Below are 21,496 nucleotides of genomic sequence, written 5' to 3'. Positions count from 1 at the left end.
TAACACCAACGTCTGGGTCAGCCAGGGGAGGGAGAGGAAAAGGGGGCACGAATGCGGAGCGGGCTTTTTGGCAGAATAGATTTCACGGCTGTTTCATGCTACATCGCCCATTAGTGTTTTGTTTGGCTGCGGCGTCGCATAATGTAAATTCGAAACAAGGTGGTTTTGGAGCTGGAGTATTGATTTAAACGACTCATCCAAAAGTCTGCATGCTTGCACACACAGACGCGTACACACGCAGACTGCGGTCCACACCACCATTTTCCAGGCCCTTAATAATTACCATGAAAACAGTTTAATCTCTGTCAGGCCTGTCAGTCTCGCTGTGTGTGTTTCTAGGCTGATTTCTGCTTGTTTAAACCCTCCTGTCATTTATTTCTACACCAGTTAAAATTCTCACATGAAAGGTCCAAAGCCTAATGAAATATAATAAGAGGAAACCCTCACACTGGCAGCACATATATTAACGCTGGATAATGTTCCTTTCATCGAGGTGAGGACGTGTATTTTGCAGTTTCTTATTCTCGCTGCTTTTTTATCTGACTCTATTAAATATGGTGTAATCTTTAAAAAAAAAAAAGGAGTTGAGAAACCTGCACTCTGTCCACTTGCCTTTCACTGCTTGCACACACACTCAGCAGCCTCTCTCTCCCCCATAACACACACAGAGGATATACAACGTGTCTGTCAGCGGGGTGGCCATTCAGCGAGGAGGCCCCGACAAAACCGCCACTTAGCCCAGCGCTGGGCTGGCACAAAGGGCCCAGGTCAGGGGTCACTTGGAAGGCTGGAGCTCCCCACACCCTTTTCTCATGCTTCTTTTTTTTCTCTCCCCTCTCACTCTCTCTTCTTGGAATCTCCTGCCGCCTCCAACCCCCCACCCCTCCGCTCTTCCTCCTCCATCCTTCTCCCCCTACTATTTTGCAGGTCTTCTGGGCCCATTGTCTGAACGGCCTCTTCCACTCCGTCATCCTCTTCTGGTTCCCCCTCAAAGCTTTCCAGCATGGTAAGTAGCTCCCAGAGACTCCGCCACGACTCTCTCGGCAGACTCTGCGGATGAAGAGGACAGTCAAACACACATACTTTGTCTTAATTAGTTCTCTCTCTTCAACCGTCCGGTCATGAATTGCAAACATGTGTGTGCTCCGCCAAGAGCGACACACACCAACAAGCGCAAGTTCATGTTTGCGGTGACTTTCTGAAATGCCTTTGCACGCAGTTATTCACACACCGCTCAGATACAAACTTTCCAGGTGATTGTTCAGTGCAGACAAAGAGTATCATTCTGTTTTTTTTATTTAATTCCCGATAACTTTATTTATCCGTAGGTTAATTGTGCATGTTTTTGCACATTAAGATGCAAGCTTTCTGTGTGTGTGTGTGCAGAGAGAATAGGGATCTCTGAGCCGGTAAGTCTTGGCTGGCCAGAGCAGAGGACCACACAAGCTTGGGCCTGCTCTCCAAACAAAGGCGCCAAGCCCCTTCACTCTGACTGACAGGCTGTCAGCAAAGCCTCAGCGCACACAAGACATGTGACCAGCCGGAAGTGAAGGGAAAGGGAGCTTCTCTCTCTTTCTTTCCTTCTCTGCTGGCAGTCGCACACTGCTGATATTTTAGCCTCAGCTGCAGCCCAAATCCACATGGGCCGTTTGGAGCAATACGTCTGATTTGCATTTAATTTCTGTTTTATTGATTAGGAAGTTCTTGAAACCTCTGTTTGAGTAAAAGTGCTCTCAGTCGGTTGGATTCCAATTTAAACGTAGAACAGATATCCATTTTGTCAGTAAAAACAGCCCATTTCTTTCTGTTTCAGCTGTGAAATAACAAGAACATTTAATTTCTGAAGTTGATTAATGCACACGGTCTCTGCTGCTCAGTCTCACTGATGGATTTTCATAGAAACACTCTTTCCTAATAGTTACGAAAGACAGAATCAACATTCCAGTCTCTCTCAAAGGGCAGTAATGGAAGCAGCGTCTGACTGCGGTTTTCACTTCACGTTCCCACGTCCGTTTTATATCCGAATCTCTAACAGGGCGTTTTACACCAGAGTTCAAGCTGACGTTCAGTAATATCCAAGGAGCTGTCTGGCTGTTTACTCTTTGGCTCACCTAATGGAGTTGAAAGGAGACAGCTTTGGCCCTAAAAGCTTCTGTTGTTGATTCTCTTCACAGATACAGTTTTTGGCAATGGAAGAACTCCAGACTATCTCCTCTTAGGCAACATGGTTTACACAGTGAGTGCACCAATCTTCTTGACAGTCATTGTTTCTGCTGGTTTAAACGGTTCAGGTGTCTGAGCCAAGTCTCATCAGATTTCAGTAAAATTATACTGTACAGTATATAATATATACTACATATATACTATGTACGTTAGCACTGAGGGGGGAACAGTCTTGGTTTTGACATCAGTCTATTTTGTGTCTCCACAGTTTGTTGTCATCACAGTTTGTCTTAAAGCCGGCCTTGAGACCTCGTCCTGGACCATGGTAGGTTGACAGCTCTCTCCTCTCTCACTAACATTCTGTTATCTCTTTCCAGTTCCTCCGTTTTATACGACCACCGATACTTGTGACATATTTTACTTCCTCCTCTTATCTCCAAATCTCTTTATGGTTTGTTCCCACTGAGCTTGTAACCGTAAACTCAGTGAATCTACATGCACCGTATGGGAACTCCTTCCAGTTACTTGAAGACACTGAACGTGAACTTATAGACCTCAATCATAAAAATGACAACAAAACAAGACAGTAAACTGTATTCAGTTGTTGGTCTGAATGTGATTTCAGTATGTAAATTGTAGTAAAGCTCGTCTCTAATCCTCCTTTTACAGTTCAGTCACATCGCCATCTGGGGAAGCATCGGCCTGTGGGTGGTGTTTTTCATTATCTACTCTTCCCTATGGCCCCTCATCCCTCTGGCTCCCGATATGTCAGGAGAGGTAAACACACACATGTGCTCATACACATGCTTGCACATCTGCACTTTCTTCCTCTGGTACTAAAGGAACTGCTGACGTAGTCGTCGATCACTGACAGACCCGCAGCGGCTCGTAATTCATTTTCTGCGACAGACAGATGATGCTGGTGGGAATTTTCAGAGTTATACAGATCTTTGTAAGGAGAGCCAGAGGGGTGTCAACTGTCAGACCTCTGGCTTGTGTTGCATAATGACTTAATTTGGCCAATTAGCCCAGTGTTTGTGTTACATTGCCCTCCCTGGGCTCTGAGTATCCACAGGTGACATTGACACAGTGAAGCAGTCTAGAAGCTAAGCAAATAGAGGCGAGGATGTATATTTTGTTTACACACTGATGTCCTCCAAATCAGCAGAATGAGGAACTGAGGTTAGAAGTTCATAAAATCTCAGGAACGATTTAGAAAATAAGACCCTGACTGCTACATTCAGTTTATTAAGTTGGTATTTACATGCGAATGTGATTACTGTCTCTGGGTCACCACAGGTGGTCAGTGAGAGCCTATTAACCACAGGTGACATGTCCAGTGCATTCTGGGAGAGAGAATGAGGCATCTTTTCATTGGAGAACAAGAACACAGCAGGACGTTATTCAAAGAGAAAGGCTGGCACCAAACAGGATGAAGTGGAAACTATCTGTTTATCTGGGACTCAGTGCTCGTGTGTCCTGTTTCAGTTAAGCTTCTGGCTTTTGGGGATTCAGTGAAGACTTTTATTGTAGCGCAGTTGATTACTGAGCTGTTTGATCGGTTTTGGGAGTTCTTAACTTTGCACCAGTTTTGGCCTTCTATGGTGATTTTAGATGGAAAACTCAAAATGTCAGACAGAAATGTGAGATGATTCAACTTGGAACAGAAATGTAAATATGCCAGAACAGCCGCTCGCTAGAGAGTAACTCAATATGCTCACTGCAAATCGTTCCTCATGTTAAAGGAACGGTGGTCTGTTGATTTGTGATACAAACTTAATTTACGAAGCGTAACCGATATTTTCACATGATAAACAAGTACAGTGCAGAGCCTCATGCAGAGCGGACTTTAACTGGAGGTAAAAGATATGTGTGTGCGCAGTTACATTCAGGTACGTTACCATTATCTGTGGACACAAAGCAGACTGAATGTTCTCCCTGCAGAGAAAAGACTTCTTTTGTGAAGTCAAACCAATTTTACTTAATAGCCCAAAATCACGATCACGTTGCCTCAGTGGGCTTTACAACCTGTACAGTGAGTGACATCCTCTGTCCATAGACCCTCGATTGGAGTAAGAAAAAGATGGAGTCCATTTTATGTTTCATTGCTCATCATTAGCAGTGAGCTTGAGAGGTGCTAGTAGGCTGATTTGGTTACAGACGGGCAGAGCCAGCTAGCTGTTTCCCCCTTTTTCCAGCCTACGCTAAGCGAAGCTACAGTAACCATCTGCTGGCTGTTGCTTCATCTTAAGTGGAGACACATGAGCTTGGTATCAGTCTTCTCTTCGATCTCTGCCAGAAAGAATATAAGTGGATCTCCCAAAATGTCGACCTATTCCTTTAAAGTGGAAACAGACAAGTTATCCCCAGGTGGTATTATTGTTGCTGCCACTGACGGAAAGACAACTCGCTCGTTTCCATCAACACAAAACAAAACAGGATTTTTCATTCTTTTGGTGTTTAATGGCGACATGACAGCAGAGAGAAATGGTGACAGGCTGCCGACCAGCTGACAAAATTGCATGTTGAAAGTGATCATAATGATACGTTAAAGCAAAAAACTTATTTATTGCCAGGTTAAGGACTTCACTTTATAGTAAAATGTCCCTAATTCCCGATTATTATTATTGTAAAACAAGTTCGAGCTGAGTGTTTTATGATTGTTAGTGAGCTGTTAACAGTGTTTTTGGTATCTAATGGCCAAAACACAGATAAATATTATGTACATGACACAATAAATAACATAACTAACCAAATATGCACAGAAATGCTCCATACTTTGCACTCAGTCATGCACACACACACACACACACACACACACACACACACACACACACACACACACACACGCATAAACACACAGGTGAGTGTATTAGCTTCACTCTGTCCTCGGTCTGTGAAGCCTGCTGCTTTCATCCTCGCCCTGCAGCACTTGACTGAAGACAGTAATGGTGTCCTGTGGGTAGTTGGTAACCCAATGCCCCTGCTCCGACTCAGGGATGCCAGTACATCATCAAACAGGGACACATCTCCCAGAAACCTGAGAGGGCATCAGAGACACAGTCTCCCCTTTAAGACCTCGTAGCCTCTGAAGAGCAGGATTATTGTCCACCCTGCTGCAGCCACACATATTTCACCACGGCCTCCTCGACGTGTGCTCACATCTTCAAATATTTTCGGTCCTTCCATCTATTTTCTTTTGCTCTTCTCTTTTACTTGTTGCGTCAGCTTGTTCCTCTTTGTTCTCCTTTTGTTCATCTTTCCCCCCGCTCTGCCAGCCGAAAACCCGCCCGAGGGCCAACAACATAACAGGCACCAGAACTCCCTTCTCCTCCTGTTTCTGCTCTCAGTCACTACCGAGCTCACCGCCTTCAACAAGAGACGTTAAGCAGCGCTCGGCTTCATGTGAACACATTCATCAATGTCGGGCTAAATATTACTTTCGACGATTGACAGGACAGGTGCAGGATCCATCCACGTAACACATTTAAACAGCTAGTGTGCTTTTCAGAGGTACTCCCCAATTGGCTCATCCCGTTTGCACCTCCTAAAAGTCTGACACAGATATCAAAAGAAAATGTCAGATTATTCTGTTCCAGCAGTGTAATCTGCCACGCTAAGAGGCTTAGCTTCACCTCAGGAGATGTCTTGTGCAGGCTCTGTCACACTGACCTGCTGTCTGCTGACTCGCCTCTGCTATCAACACAGCTGTTACCAGTACAGTTTATCCCTTCTCTCCTCACGCTTCACACACACCTTTGCTATTTTTTTCATTTGTGCTGAGTGCAGCAGTGCAGCAGCTCTCACCCAGACTCAAGTACTTGTCATCAGCACATGGATTTTACACTCGACAAGTGTGCATCAGATTCTTCCACAGTTTCTGCTCAGTGATAAGAGACATTTTCTCGGAAAGGAATCATCTTTACCGGGAAGCTTGTTGATGCTTAGGGTGCCAAGAGCACTCTCAGGGCTATCTATGCCAGCCTGTGAGATATGGTCGGGAGTAAGAGCAGGTTTCTGTTTACAGACATTTGGAAAAAATGGCTTATATTTGAGGGCAAACTGAGGACAGGCCAATATTTTATTTTGCTTTTGGAGGCATGATAGACGTGAATTATTAATGAGAATTTTGATAACGATTTGGATTTTCATCTCGCTAAGTTGTAAAATTTTAGTGTCCTCAGGTTTAAATCTTCCCCGGAGCCACAAATTTAAAAAGCCAGTGTCACATATCCTTTTACTGCTTTGGTATTTCACTCCATAAAGGATCATAGCAGAACATATCATTGTTATGTTGTGTGTGTATGTTTTATTACCCTCCTGGCAGTTACCGCTCAGGAAACTGAAACTGACTTCAGAAGTGATCCATCACAGTGAACATTAAGGCGTCTTCAGTCTTCGGTGGAGTTTGATTATTGTCGTTTGCATTGTACCTGAAACAGGTAATGAGTTTGTGTGCTGCAACATGCAGGATTAGAAGAAGACGTACTTGTGACAGATGCTTTCCTCTTTGTGCAGTCGTTCAGATAACATCTCTAAAAAGATAATGTGTTGAATCTTGTTGAGACAAGGAACAGAAACGATGTGATTGGTTGTATGGTTGGGCTCATTGACTGTAAACCACATAATGTTTATATAGTAAATGATGGTTCCAGAGTAAAATAAACGGTGAGCCTGGTCTCCTTGTGATTGACAAGACACAACCAAGTTGTCTCCTCGGGTTCTCAGTCAGATCCAATTAGGATCTTCCCCAGCTCCTTCGTCTCGTCCAAACATCGTCTCTTCTGGCTCCAAAGAATCCCTGAATCTTCAAAACGGCAGTCCTCAAACAGATGGGTGAGGTCACGCTGGGTTTACACTTGGTTTTGGTCTAAACTCTAAGTTGTTGTTCAAAAAAGTTCACATTTGTACATGTTGAGATCTGCAAATGATCTGTTTTTTTTAGATTTAGGGAGATCCACTTCTTCTGGTTTTGATTGAAAGAAGTCCCCAACACCTGTTGCATCATAGGGATAAATTATGTTCCTGATTTTTATAAACTTGACCGGATGAAGGAATCATGGTCCTCTGTTCATCGCTGCTGTTGACTCAGACCCTCAGTGGTACTTGAGGAATCCTTTTGTTCCTTCTTTAAGACTCATGAGCGTGTCGTACGGGAGGTTTTGTTAAACTCTTGTACCCAGTCCTCCCTCGGCTAATGATTGATAAGCACCTCAACACATGGTTAGTGCAATAACTGACCCTGGTGTGCAGTATTAGTGAGAAGAACGGTTTTAATCTACTGTACACACACTGTAAATCGTGTGTGTGTGTAGTCTTGGCTGTGTGAGAGTTATAAGTGTTTTTGTAAGAGTTCTTCTTGTGTGTTTTCCTTGTCGGTGTCTCGCTGTCTTTGTCAGGCAGCACACAGAGAGCATGGAGTCAATGAAGGAACCAGCTGAGTGAGTCTGTTTGTCTTCCACGTTGACCTCTTTGGGTTCTTAGTGGCTGATTTGTTTCTGGTGATGACGTGTGGAATTTGTGGATTTGCCTTATTCGAGCAAGGTCGGCCTTTTTGCTCTATTAAGTTGCTTTCTTGGTCATTTTTGGCACTTGGTCCGTCCACTCTCGTTTGCCAAATCTGAGCCACAGCAGGCGATACCGTGGCCACACGTCAGCCAAGAGCGAACCAGATAAACCGAAACTGGCCCACGTCTGAGGCCAAGTACCATCACTCCAGGTGTGGGCCAGATCTGCACAGAACACAGCTGTTTTGCTGTCTGGGATGTAACGTTGGCTGCACCGAAAAAGAGGCAAAAGACCGGAGGAAGAGAAATGGAGCCCCTCTTTGGCTTTTCAGTACTCTAAAAACCCACGCAGACTTTTGAGCCATGGACAGTGGCTGATATCTCCCCTCCTGTCCTCACTCATAATCATTTTAAAGAAAGGTATATAGGTAAATAAAGACTGCTAGTCTGACAGCTTGTGTTTGGCTCGTAGGTTTGAATATTTGTGGGTAATTCTCACTGAAGTTTTGAAAACCCAAACATGGTATCCAGGCCGTGCTTCTCATGCTCTGTCTTTGACTGAACTTGCTCTTTTCTGTCATCCTCAGTTGTGGCTCTCCGATACTGGTGCTGTGCTTTCTGCCTATATATTCTTAAGAAGCTTTAACTTTGTATTCACAAGAGTCTGCAGAGGATTGGAGCACTATTCGGCCAAATGTATCATTTCATCTCCAATTTCCCTTTTCTCCTTGAAGCCAGCGTATGTACAGTGTTGTCGGGTTGAGCCAGCTGAAATCGGCCAATTGGAGAATCAACATGGATAGAAGTCTGAAAACATTATTCAACTTAGTCTAACCTTTCTCCTCTCAGTCCACCTAGTAAAAAAAAATGGTTGTACAAAGAAGCTCTGTGCATTCAGGAAGCTAGTGTTTGAATATTAGCATCTCTGGGATGTCGTACAGCTGGCACAGTGTTACCAAGTCGGTTTTTCTTAGTCTGGTTTTGCTGAATCCAGAGCGACCTGTAGGGTGAATAGTGAAGTAGTGGATTACCTCAATTTACATTTACCATTACAATGGCAGGCATTAACATAATTCAAGCTGCTGAGACTAAAGGCTCTCTCAGGCATGATCAGCCAGGTGCCAGATTCCTCTGATCAAGTCTTCCTGGAAAAGGATGTATAAAATTCTTGATGTGGGTTTTTTTCCTTTATATTCTTCCACATTCTTTTGCAAAGGTGAAGGTTTTATAACTTCCAATAAAGTCGTATCTTTGATGTACTGTAGGTTCAAACCTTTACTGGAGCAGGGAAGCCTCGATCCAAACACACCAGTGTGGTGTGTTGGCCTCTGAGCAGCCTCACTGGAGCAGTCGGGGGTTTGCTGCCTCGCTCATGGGTGCTCCTCCACTCACATTAATTCAGGAATTGAAAGGTTGATTTCCAGTCAGGAACAAGATGTTGTTTGTTTTTCACCGAGGAGGTTATGTTTTCACCTCCGTCTGTTGTCTTGGCCCTCAATAGACCCCATTATCGTTTGGTGTGGATTCTGGATAAACGGACGGATCCAGGGAGTAAATAACAAATTGGGTGTTATTCTACATTTACAATAATTTCTCCGGGAATAATGCATAAAAAAACAGGCATATATAGGTGGCTAATATCTATGAGTGAACCTTTGGCTTAAAGTCTGAGGAGCCATTTCTGCTGAGAGAAAAGAAGAAGCTCCGTCTTTACAGATATTTGCAGGTTTACATTCTCAGATTTAAATGACAAATTCCCTCGTAAGTGTCTTTTTTTAATCTTCTTTTGTGATTTGCAACCTCTTTTTCCTCTGCTCTGATTATTACAGACGTGTAACATGCTGAGTTTTAATGAAACTATTCTTTGCATAACCTAGTTTTATTCGCCTCAAACTGTCGATGGAGACTTTTCAAAAGTTCTCTTCAAATTTGCTTGACAGTTAGATGGAAGCAGCTCGTAGGAAACAGACTAAACGACACAGCTATAACTCTGCAACAGAGGCTGGTTAACTTCTTGACCACCTCACCATCCACAAATTCTCACTTCACCATTTGGTAAAGAATAGAAATACTAAGAACCGAACGTCTTACAGCAAATATGTACAAGGAACTTTTTGTGTGGGTGCACATGCTTCTGTCCGTCTAGCCTTGCGTCTAGTCTGTGTGTCTGAGTGTGTGTGGCCATGATGGGGCTCGTTGGCCTGTGAAAACACACCCCTCCATGCCAGCGGACACTACTGTCTGTCCAGCCAGACAAGTTTATTAGTTTGTCCTAAAAATACAGCCCCGCTCCCCTGGACCTCTCTCACCCCGTCCAGCTCCCAGGGGTCCCCTGGTATGAGACGTCGCTAGCATCCACCGACACTGCTGGCCCCGGTCGTCGTGGCGGAGCCCGTCCAGATGCCTGGAGACAAACATTTGTTGATTGTAGCTGGTCAGATTTGTTTGGATTGTGAAAGTTTGACGTCAAATTGAAAAACTATATTGAATTAATGCTGTTTATTTCAGTCTAGTTTTACTTTCTTCCTGTCTTACGGTTTCTGTGGTTTTCACAGTTGTCTTATGTTATTATGAGTTATTTTACTAAATGTTCCGACCAGTATTACAGAACTTTATGATAAACTTGAGACGTGAAGTATCGGTCCAGTAAATACACCATTTGTGGCTCAGAGTTATGTATGACGACGTATAAATATAGTCCATAGATTGAACTTGTACAAGACTACGATGGTTTATTTTTCAAGCTTTATCGACTTTGATTTAATACGCTGAGAATACGCCCCTGGTTTATTTTCAGAAGACTCTCAAGACAGCTAAAACGCCCCCATTAAAATGCATGATACACTGGATGAAAACGAAAATAATTAAACTGACTCGCAACAAGGACAAAAAAAACAGTAAATGTTTCCACCCGGGCCGCATAATTTAAAAAATTGACATGAAAATATCCCGTGCTTCGCTGCAATTTTCCCTCCTCTCGTACATTTTCAGCCTCTGGGCGACACAGAAAAGCTCCATTCATCCGTGTCCATCTCAAACTGTAGGAAAAAGACATTTTTGATTTCCTGTCATTTGGGATTTCCTCTTGCCCCAGTGTTTTGTCAGACATCAAAGTCAATTTGCAGGTAATGGCGAACAGATTAGCTAATTTGAGCAAACCTGAGCGCTTTGATAGTTTTGACACTGATCTGTGTGTGTGTGTGTGTGTGTGTGTGTGTGTGTGTGTGTGTGTGTGTGTGTGTGTGTGTGTGTGTGTGTGTGTGTGTGTGCATCCTAAGGGCCCTGCCTGTGTCACGTTACAGGAAGGACACTGTCGAGGGGCCCCTGCAGTTTAAACAAGTGGCACATTACAATGCAAGGAGCGCGAGTTTTGCACTTTGACACGTAATGACAGATAGTTTCAGTGCAGCGGGCCAAAGCAAACATCGTCCTCGCGCGGAAAGCTGAAAGGTTTCGCTCCCGCCGAGATGATCCACCGTCTCTCCTACGCTCTGGACCCAAAACAACCCCCTGACTCAGCCACCGTTCTGTGACTTTTAATTTAAATCATCACAGGCGAGTCGGCTACTAATGAATCGTATTTTTCCAACGAATGACAAATGGTTGCGCAGGAGGGGCTGTTTTCTCCGCCTGACTCGTTTTGGATCCGAGTTGGATCTCATCCAAGAGTGTTTTTCTTCCACAAAGATAAATGAGCCTCGGTGAGGATCACAGCTGTCTTATTTGCAGATGTATTTGCTCATGAACTCGCTGTGATCGTTTGTTACTCGCTGCGTTTAAAAATAAAACATCAGCCCACTGTTCATAATTCTGCTCAGGCGTAACTCAGAGGGGTTATGTGACAGCAAAGAAAACCTTCTCTGTGAACTTTTAGTCAACTTGACGAACGCATGATGTTCACATGATGAACACTTTTATCAAGAGTAGCTTCAGTTTGTGGTATTTTTGGGCCGAGGTGCCGCTTTGACAGTCAAACGCCGACCTGATGTAGTGATGACAGAGTGATTTCAGATTTTTATTCTTACCATTAGTTTGCATTTGAAAGATTCATTTTCATAATAAAGGAAAGGATTGGACAATATAGAGCTGCATCGATTAGTTGATTCATTGATTAAACTATTTATCTCCAGCTATTTTGATTTATTGTTATGAAGAAAAAATGTCTCTGAATTCAGCATCTTAAATGTTTCCTGGTGTTCTGGTCCTCTGTGACAGTTAACTGAATATCTTTGGGTTTTGGACAAAACAAGGCATTTTAGAAAACAGTGATCGATATGTTTTCACCATTTTCTGACATTTTATAGATTTTATATTTATTTCTCATGAAAAACTGAATATTTAACATTAAAAATGACCTAAATCTTTCATTGTTCATCAAAAAGTTTACAGATTATTTTGCTCTAAATCGATTAATCTTTGGTCAACAAAAAAAAACAGTGGTGAATTTAATGGATAATTTTACTAGGAATGCACAATATATATTATCAGTCTGATAATTTCGGGAAAGATTAATTTCTCCGTTTGCTCAGAGAGGAGGGAAAAAGTCGACCAGTCTCAGCAGGAAAAGTCTTGGGAGAGCTGTGAAACACCCTCAGGTCAGGTTTGCATCAACTGCAGGAAAGGAACTTATTCTTCAATTGAAAATTGTGAAATGATCTGTTGTCTTATCAGTATCGGCCACGACGAGCAGGTAATTACCGGTTTATTGGTATCTGCTTTAAAAAAATCGTATCATGTATCCCATTACTCTACAATCCTTGTTTAAAGGGTCGAGTTTTGCCAGTCGGTTATAAATGTTTCAAATGTTTGTTTTGTTTGTTCAAGTAATGTTTTTCACTGCAGCCACAAACAAAACACTGAATTATAGTTTTGGAATTAAGCCTAAATAATATATATTCTCTACAAACATGAATCACTAAAAGTGTAACTCCGAAGTATCGAACTCTGATAATTACAGCTCCTCTGCTTCATCGACACCCTCTTCACTTTGAGTGTTGCTTTGATGAATCAATACAAGCGCCTCAGATCACATCCTGTGTCTCCTGTGATGTACTGACAGCAGCTCTCGACGCAGCAAACAGCCGAGCTGTTTTCCTGTGAAACAGATACCACTGTCTGCAAACTTCACAGGTGCTTCCTCTGGCCTGAAGGGCCGAGAGGCGGAGGACATCCAAACACAAACATGGTATCATTTAGTCACGGAGGATTAACCCACTTTGAGCAAGTTATTTGGAGCCATCTCCTCTTTATTTCCACAATATGACTGTTTGTTTTGGGCTGCCTTTGTCATGTATGTTTTTTATTATGTGGCACTTCAGAGGATGATAATGGCTCCTCTTTATCAGGCGTTTGTTCTTTTCAAGAGCTCTTCTTTTTATCTGATCAGCTGTTAAACTCTGCATTGTCCACAGTGACCGGAGAGTAAGTGTATCTGTGTGTGTGTGTGACAGGCGGCCATGATGTTCAGTTCGGGGGTCTTCTGGACGGGCCTGGTCTTCATCCCAATCACCTCGCTGGTCTTTGACGTGGCCTACAAAGTGTGAGTCTTCCCCGCGCTCTCCTCGCTCATCATCACTCCTATACACATCCGATGCCGGAAATTCCTCCAGAATCTCTCATATCTCCTGAACAAATTCCTGAGTTGTAGCACATACTTCTGAGAAAGTTTAGCTTTTACTCCACAGGAAATGTTTGTTTCTGCCCCAGGTCTGGTTGACATCAGCCCGCTGTAGACTCAGGGAGTCAGGAGCAATTTTGCAAAGCTAGAAGTTTTATTTCCTGATGTACTCAAAGCACTTTGAATCAGTGGGTGGGCTTCATCATATTAAAGCTTCTTTTTTATAAATATTGTTTAACGTACAGGGTGAAGAGGGTGTGTTTCAAGACTCTGGTGGATGAAGTGCAGGAACTCGAGGCTTTGTCCAAAGACCCGGGAGCAGTGGTGCATGGAAAGAGGTACAGTTACACACCACTTCATTACACTTGTGTCTTTGTTCTGTGAATTTAGATTTACATTTTTATATTTATTGACCTGTTTTGTCTCTGAGTGGACCAAAAACAAATTGTGTTCAGGAAAAAAGTAGTTGAAATGAACCTTTTAAGGTGAAATAAAGAGACTAATGTAGTTAAATTACAACAGTTTTGTCCTAGAAGTCAAGTCAGAGAAACTACTGTGATAATCTTCTCTTCCACGGACATTCAGCTGCCTTCATCAACATGTAGGAACTGTTTCTGACCTGTAACTGTGACGAGGAAACGTTTCTGAAAGCTTTGATATATCCAACCAGGCACTTAATAAAATGGAAATTTCTGAGAACCAAACAAACATGGATCCCTAATGTCGGCCAGAGTCTGTTGGTCAAGGTAATGAAACCCAAACTGAATGGATTCGTACTGTAGGTCCACGTAGCTTCACCCGAACTCCCTTTCTACACCTCGTTGTTTATTGTCTCGTCTGTAGTTTAGTTTTATTGCGACGTCTCATCTTTTGTTTTCGCCAGTAGAGTAGAAATAAATGTTTGTCTATGAAGTTTTTTCCCCAATAGTCCTTCAGAGACTCTAATAAATCCTGACATAAACAGTCGTTCTGATCAGTCGACACCAAAGTTATCCAGAGAGAGAGCGACAGGGTTATGAACGGCACCACAAAATGGGAAAATTGCACAGAGTTGATACCTGGGCCATTATTCTTTTGGATCGACTTGGGGGATGAATCATCTATAACGTCGCAAATCCGCCAAAATTTCGCAGATACTCACGTTTCTCCTGCCAACACTCATCCCCATGTGGAAGGAAGAAAATCTTCAAATTGCTGCTAAATTGCAGGAGTCTGACTGTAATGTCAGTAATCATGTCATAAGAGTCGATGTCCACCCTTGTGTTTCTCTCTCTCCCAAATCGTGAACGTCTCATTTTAGAGCAGCAGCCCTCCGATATTAAAGCCGTATATTATAAAAAGGTATTAGCCGCTGAAGCTGTGCTCTGCTCTGCTCTCTGGGGCCTGAGGCCTGCAGCACTCATCAACATGGAGCAGATCAGTGTGAGATCTCCTGCTGGCTGAAAGTGATCCCCCTGCCTGGCCACTGTCCCGGACCCAGCAGGCTGCGCACACACACACACACACACACACACACACACACACACACACACACACACACACACACACACACACACACAATCTCTTTCTCTCTCACACACACACGTACTGAAACAAACATGTAGAGAATGCAGAGACACAAACACGCCGGTGAATGGAGGATTTTGTGTATCTGTACGTTGGACGACTCACGTACGCACATAAAGACATCCACAGAGCGCTCACCTCCATACACACGTTTGTTGGCTTTACTTGAATGCCTTCTGGCCAACATGCTGTTTCACATATTTCCCTCACACACACACACACACACACACGGACACACACACACTTTGTTCTTCCCCCTGCGTCTCAGGAGTTTTGTCTCCCTGCGTGGTGTTTGTACCAGCAGGTAGCAGCAGTTGGCAGGTCCGTCCACTCTGGAGTTGGACGGACAGGGTTGATGTATGGGTCATTAAATGTGCCTGTGGTGCTCAGCATGCCGCTAACACACTGCCTGTTTCTGTTCCTGTGTGTGTGTGTGTAGTTTGACGGAGAGGGCCCAGCTCCTGAAGAACGTCTTCAAGAAGAGCACAGTCAGTCTGTACCGCTCTGACTCCATGCAGCAGAACCTGCTCCGTAAGTTACACAGTATTTTCTTCCTCTTTGGTTTCTTTCTCGCTTCCTTTCTGACTAAACGCGCCTCAAGAGGGAGTCGTCATGACCCCCAAAGACTTCAGTTTAGCCACGTTAGATTTAACTGCTTCAAAATCTGTTCCCTGAACACATCGGGCGTCATTATTCCTCCTCTGACACGTCCGGTATCTCTGTAGCCTCCAGAGTATCTCACTGTTAGTGAGGGTCTGCAGTAACAGAGCTCTCTTCATAAATACTCTGCGTTGACCGGATGCAGGAAACACACATGTCTTAACCTACACTGTGTGTATTATATCTACCCCACAAACTGCTTATACGAACTATGAAATGAATGATATTCCCGGTGAATACATGCAGCTCAGATATCGAATCTCACCGCTGTTTATTAAAACAAACCAGCTGTCAGTGAAGTATTTGTCTAAATCTTAATCTTGCTTATTACATTTCTCCTGATTTAAATCACAACTGTGTTGATTTTCCAATATATTGATACATTTTTATTTGCTTATAATAACACAATATCAAACACAAATGTATGTGAGGCCCCATTCAGACGGGATTAATGTTACAGTTGGAGGTTAGTAATGAAATAATTTCCCTCCTCCTTCATAATAAAAGTCATTTTAGCTGCTGGCAAAATACAGCAGCTGCTTCACAATGTTAGGATTATTTCACCACCAATCAATCAGCTGTGATTTAATTATAAACAGAGTCCGACCGATATATCAGTTAGCTGATATTGGCCTATCACAGACCGGCGTACACTATATTCGCCAGTATGAGACATTATTTTTTAAAGGGGGCATATTATGCTCATTTTCAGGCTCATAACTTTATTTTAAGTTGACATCGTTGCATCAGCAGACTGGTGTTAACGAGTGATCAGCTTCACACAACCCTTCTCTACTTCAGCAGTTGTCAGAAGCAACTCATAGCAACACTATGTTCAGAGATACACTCCTAGTGGTATAATTCTTGACTGGACTTGTATTATATTTGGTAATGGGAGCTGTAATTATTACCGGGTGTGGGGTGAAAGATCGCAGACATGTACGCTCCACACAGGATTATAATAACTGACCGGCAGAGGTGATATTGAAATCCCAGCTCCCCCAGAGGAAATCAGTCGTGTTGGAATGGGGCTACGACTTATTTTCTACTGTGTGCAGTGTGTCGTGGTATCAAGAGAGGTGTAGCGTTCGTATCACGGGCGAAACTCAGGTGTCACATTGGAAGTGGAGTCGAAACCTTTCCAATGATTCTCTACGCATGAGTTTGTTTTTCTGTTTTCTGTTGACTTTCTCTCTTCTGTTGTGTCTTTTGTCTGATCAGTTTGTTTTTTTGTTTGTCTCATAGGTGGGGATGAGATCGTTGTTGTGTGATACCTTTTTTTAATTTTCATTATTCAAACCTCACCCTAGTGTAAAGCTCCAGACCCCCCCTCCTCCTGTAGCCTCCCGATAGATAGACGCCTCTCTCCTTTCCTCTTCTCGTCGTGGACTTCCTGTCCTTCCCCTCGTGTGCTCGTGTGTCCTGAGTTGAGCTCTGTAGAGCGAGATACCAGTGAAATGATTAAATGTTGTGCGCTGTTATTCCCCCACAATGCACTCGTCTCAGCGGGGCCCTTTGAACTTCCCCGCTGGCCTCCAGGTACTGACCGAGTCATTTGACACCTGAAGGTGAGTCAGGGGTCAAAGGTCAGAAAGGCAACGCTGTAGGAGAGTTTAGGTGGTAGATCACAGAGCTGCTTTTAGACTGCAGAGGAAACTTTTGGGGGAGCTCTTTTAAAACTCATTTTAATGTCTTGTTGTCATCATATTATTTATTTTAGAGGAATAGTTTGACATTTTGGGAAACATGCTGATTCACTCTGCAGCCGAGAGGAAGAGGATCGATACCCCTCTCATGTCTGTGCGTTAAATATGAAACTGCAGCCGAGCCAGTCATGTGTTAGCATTAGTGATGCACTACATCAGAAAATAAAAACTTCTGTGTGCTGCAAAAAACAGAAAGGAAGAAAGAAAGAAAGAAAGAAAGAAAGAAAGAAAGAAAGAAAGGGTTAAAACTACATTTTGTCGTGCAGTGTGTTGGAAAATTACCTTCTTTATTTTTTAATAATTCTGTATCAGAGAAAATATTTGTAGAAGACATGAGAAGGACAAATCTACAGCTCACCAGCACTCAGCTAAGCATAAAGACTGGAAACATAAAGCCTCGCTCTGACTCTCACTCCCGACCAGGAAATAGCCTCGGATATAATCCCCTGTAACGAATGTTTTGTCACACACTAGATTGAATTGGGATTTGTTAATCGGGAGCTTTGGACTTGCTGGTAGACAGATTTTGTAAACATCAGATAGAGGCGAGCTCGCTGCTTTCCCCGTGGATCTAACATTTAAAATCTAGACACAGCAGTGGAGTCGACGCCCCGATCGTTCCTGTGAAAGCTGTTCTGTGATGCATGAAGCCAGTAAAGCTCGACGTCCAAAGTATGAAATTACCTGGATCTTCCGTGTTGGCGGGCCCATCGAGCGTGCACACTGCAAACAGAGCAGGCTAACTCTCAGTTTAGCGTCCGGCTAACTTGAAAAGGAATAAAATACTTTAATTTTGCGGCTCTGGGGGCTTAGATTTCCCTTGTTTTATAGACTTTATGCTAAGCTAAGCTAACCAGCAGCCGATATTCTCTTCTAACTCTTGACTAGAGAGCGAATTAACATGTGTCTCAAAATGTTGAACTATTGCTTTCAGTTTTATGTCTTGTTAACTTTTAATTCAGTTGTTTCAGTGTGTTTTTTATACGTTATGAGAAGTTTTTGTTACATGTGTCACTGATCTCTGCAGGGACGTAGTTTTAACCGCTTCGATCCTCTTTCAGATGGCTACGCCTTCTCTCAAGACGAGAACGGAGTCGTGTCTCAGTCTGAGGTCATCAGAGCGTACGACACCACCAAACAGAGGACCAACGAGTGGTGAGCCGCCGGGCCGATCGGAGCCGCAGCAGCCGTTTCTGATGGCGACATTTGAAGCTTAACGGGGAGAAGACGAGGCGCGAGCGCGTGCCTCCAGCACTGACGGGATTTTTTTGGGACGTGAATATGAAACGGACAGAGGAGAGAGAGTTGTGATTGAAAAAGGGAAGAAGAAAAAAAAACAAAAAACAAGGAACAAAACAAAACCGTGTTCACTATCAGCTGTAGTTGTGTGTCCGGCAGACATGATGAGCACTGTGCTTTCTTAGCAGTCTGTGGTCTGAAGTTCTTCACTGTTCTCGCTCAGTTTGTTGGAGCGAGCGTCTCCTCTCTATCGAAAATCTTTTCATTAAATCGAAATCAAACAACACTGTTATTATAGAAGTTAAAAACACTGGAGGAGGATTAGTTTTAGAGGGTTTTAACTCGTCAAAGATTGCGAGAGAGCAGTCGTGTATACAATCTTCCAAGTACTCGTGAATTCGGAAACCTTTAAGCCAAATGTAATCACACTCCTGAGTGTATTCCAGCACTAAACGGACCACTTCAGAGCAGACATGTAATATTTAAGTTTTCTTTTTGCACTTAACGAAGCATCTATTGTGTAAAGCCTTACATTTGCTCATGCCTTCATCCTTCTGTTTTTCTTTTCAAATGCATTTATTTCTTTTTAGTTTAATTTATAATGTATGTAGATATCGTGCCTGGTTTTATTTATTTTTTTCCTTTTTTTTTTTTATTTCCGTTTTTAAGAAGTTGCCTCCTGCAACCTCCCTCAGTCCCGTCTCCACCGTTTTTACAGCAGAAGCATTGCTCATGACAGATAATGGCATTCCACACATCACTCCTGTCTCAATCACGACGGTGCCTACGTAGACCTTTTTTCCCTCATAGAAGAAAAAGACAGCCAAGAATAGTTTAGCCAGCTAGCTTAGACCAGTGCTCCACACACACTCCTACTGAAGACAAAATCACTGTCTCCCCACCACAGTATTGCACTCGTACAATGTGAAAACTACAGAGTGCCTTGTGGCACATGTATGAAGTCAGATTTGTTCCTGCGGAGGCGGACGCGAGGCTCTGACGGTCTCGTCGAAGGTCACAGTGGTGATAGTGTTTCCCTTAAAATGGAGATTTTATCCTTCTAACATAAGTGCCATTAGCTTAAGGGAGAGAGAAATATTAGCCAGGAAGAAACTCCACGACAATATCAAAACTACTTTGTCTCTATAGTTATTTTGTGGATTTGTATTTTTATATTGGAGATGTATGAATTTTGCATTGACTGGCTTTGTAATGAACTGTCTGTAACTTTTAGTTTCTCTTCCTCTGATAAACTGGCAGGTTAGAGTAGATCGAACGAGGAAACGGAGCTTTCTTAAATGTCTTGTTATTATTAATATTAATATCGTTACAGCTTGATTTATTTATAATTGACTACTTAATGTCCGTGTGATTGCTTTCTTCTCCCTATGGGAGATCAGATTTCTGACGGTGTGTGTGAGCGTGTGTGTCAGTTTATTGCCTGCATGTGCATGTGCTGTATGTGTGTGTGTGTGTGTGTATGTGTGTGTCACCTCTACTGTGGATAACGTCTATGTATGCATTGCATGTCTGTGTCCTCTACGTGAGACCGGGAGTGTCTCGGTCCTCCTGGTGTGTTTCTTTTATCGTGTGTGTATGAGTGTGTGTGTGTGTGTGTGTGTGTGTGTGTGGTGGCGCTTGCTCCAGTTGTCCGTCTGCACGACTCCAGGTATAGCTATGGTGTACTGCTGTGTGCTGATGCATGGCCCGTCCGGGAACGTGTGCGTGTCAGCGTGTGGTGTGACTGTGTGCGTCAAACCCGCGGCCTCGACCGCGAGAGGTTCTGGCGCTCGGCTCGCTTCGACAGGAGACGTTGCACAAAGCACTCGATGTACCTGTCCAGTAGTGGATATCTGGTATTATCTGGTTTCAGTATATGATTTCTCTCGTAGTGACACGTTTGTTTCTTCATGCAGTGTAGCTCTGCTTTACAGGAAAGCTCTTGTGTTTCTCAGCTTAGCGAGGGGTTTATTACCATTAATTTTCCCTGCTGGTCTTTAGTGTTCAACTCGGTCGTCATCTCGTCGAAAAAGTTCCAAACTGCTGAATGTGGATGTCGTCGTTGTGGAAGGCTTGGACTGTTGCTTTCTTTTTCCGGAAAACATTAAAAACACACGTTGTTGTCCGTGGAAGTCGTGGGCTGCATGAATGGATTAACACAAAGTGTTCTCTGAGATGTTTAACTGTACTACTTTGATTCTCCCTCGAGTGTTGATCACTTCACAAAAGAGAAAAAAACGCACCTTTAACTTTTTTCTTTACGATATTTGTTTCTTTTCTGTCATTTTGTTCAATGATTGTTCTGCATGTTGGGACTGCAAACTTACTAAGTGTTGTCTTTTACTGCCATGAAGGACTACTGAAATAAACTTTACAATCATGGAGGAAACAATGTGGACGTCGCTGCTTCTTCTTTCAGGTTTGTGATCGCTGCGTGTGGGGACGAACAGGACAGTGAGAATCTAAACAGGAAGAGGCAGGAACAAACAAATGAGACCAGAAGAGTCCTCATGTGTCACGACCTCCGTGTGTGGACTGATGATCACAAACAGATAAATGAGCATCCAGATTGAGTTTAATTTCTTGTTTAACAGGTTACGCTTACTTAAACAAGTTAGGGAGACGTTTTTTATTCTTATTTTGCATTTTAAACCTTTTTTATATATATAATTTTAGAGATCTACTATTTTTAAGATCTACTGACAACTATTTCAGGGGTGTCCAAAATGTTTCCCTTAGCGAGCTGAAACCAAAACTTTATTCTGGGCTGAAGTTCCCTTAATCGACACTTTCTACAAAAAGTGTAACTCGGCTGTCGAGCTGAGATTAAGAACAATAATTAATATTTAGGGATCCTTCTTCTTTAAAGAGCATTTCTACCTCACCAAAAATAAAACATCATAAACAAATTTCTAATTATTTTCACTACAATCATCCATCCGGCATTTTCATATTCTCTATCAGGCAAAGATTCCCAAATTTCGGTGGTTCTGATGTGAAGATTTTCTGCTTTTATGAGAAAATAATCATTGACACAA

At 43.0% G+C, this 21,496-nt stretch overlaps 1 protein-coding gene across 4 annotated transcripts in view; it reads left to right on the top strand.

Annotated features, from left to right (window-relative positions):
- The window catches only part of atp8a1 (ATPase phospholipid transporting 8A1), a 115,968-nt gene extending 95,118 nt beyond the window's left edge, over positions 1-20,850 (top strand). For all 4 annotated transcript variants that reach the window (XM_084353742.1, XM_084353743.1, XM_084353741.1 and 1 more), the window contains 8 exons: positions 928-1,006; positions 2,175-2,236; positions 2,432-2,488; positions 2,833-2,940; positions 13,121-13,209; positions 13,533-13,625; positions 15,293-15,384; positions 18,281-20,850. In XM_084353742.1, coding sequence (XP_084209868.1) covers positions 928-1,006; positions 2,175-2,236; positions 2,432-2,488; positions 2,833-2,940; positions 13,121-13,209; positions 13,533-13,625; positions 15,293-15,384; positions 18,281-18,378 — 678 coding nt within the window. In that variant the 3' untranslated portion in view covers positions 18,379-20,850. The remainder of the gene's footprint in view (positions 1-927; positions 1,007-2,174; positions 2,237-2,431; positions 2,489-2,832; positions 2,941-13,120; positions 13,210-13,532; positions 13,626-15,292; positions 15,385-18,280) is intronic.
- The last annotated feature ends 646 nt before the right edge of the window (positions 20,851-21,496 follow it).

Source organism: Pagrus pagrus (genome assembly GCF_965226575.1).
Source record: "Pagrus pagrus genome assembly, chromosome: 5".
NCBI classification, from domain to species: domain Eukaryota; kingdom Metazoa; phylum Chordata; class Actinopteri; order Spariformes; family Sparidae; genus Pagrus; species Pagrus pagrus.
This window is presented reverse-complemented; position numbering and strand designations above follow the sequence as displayed.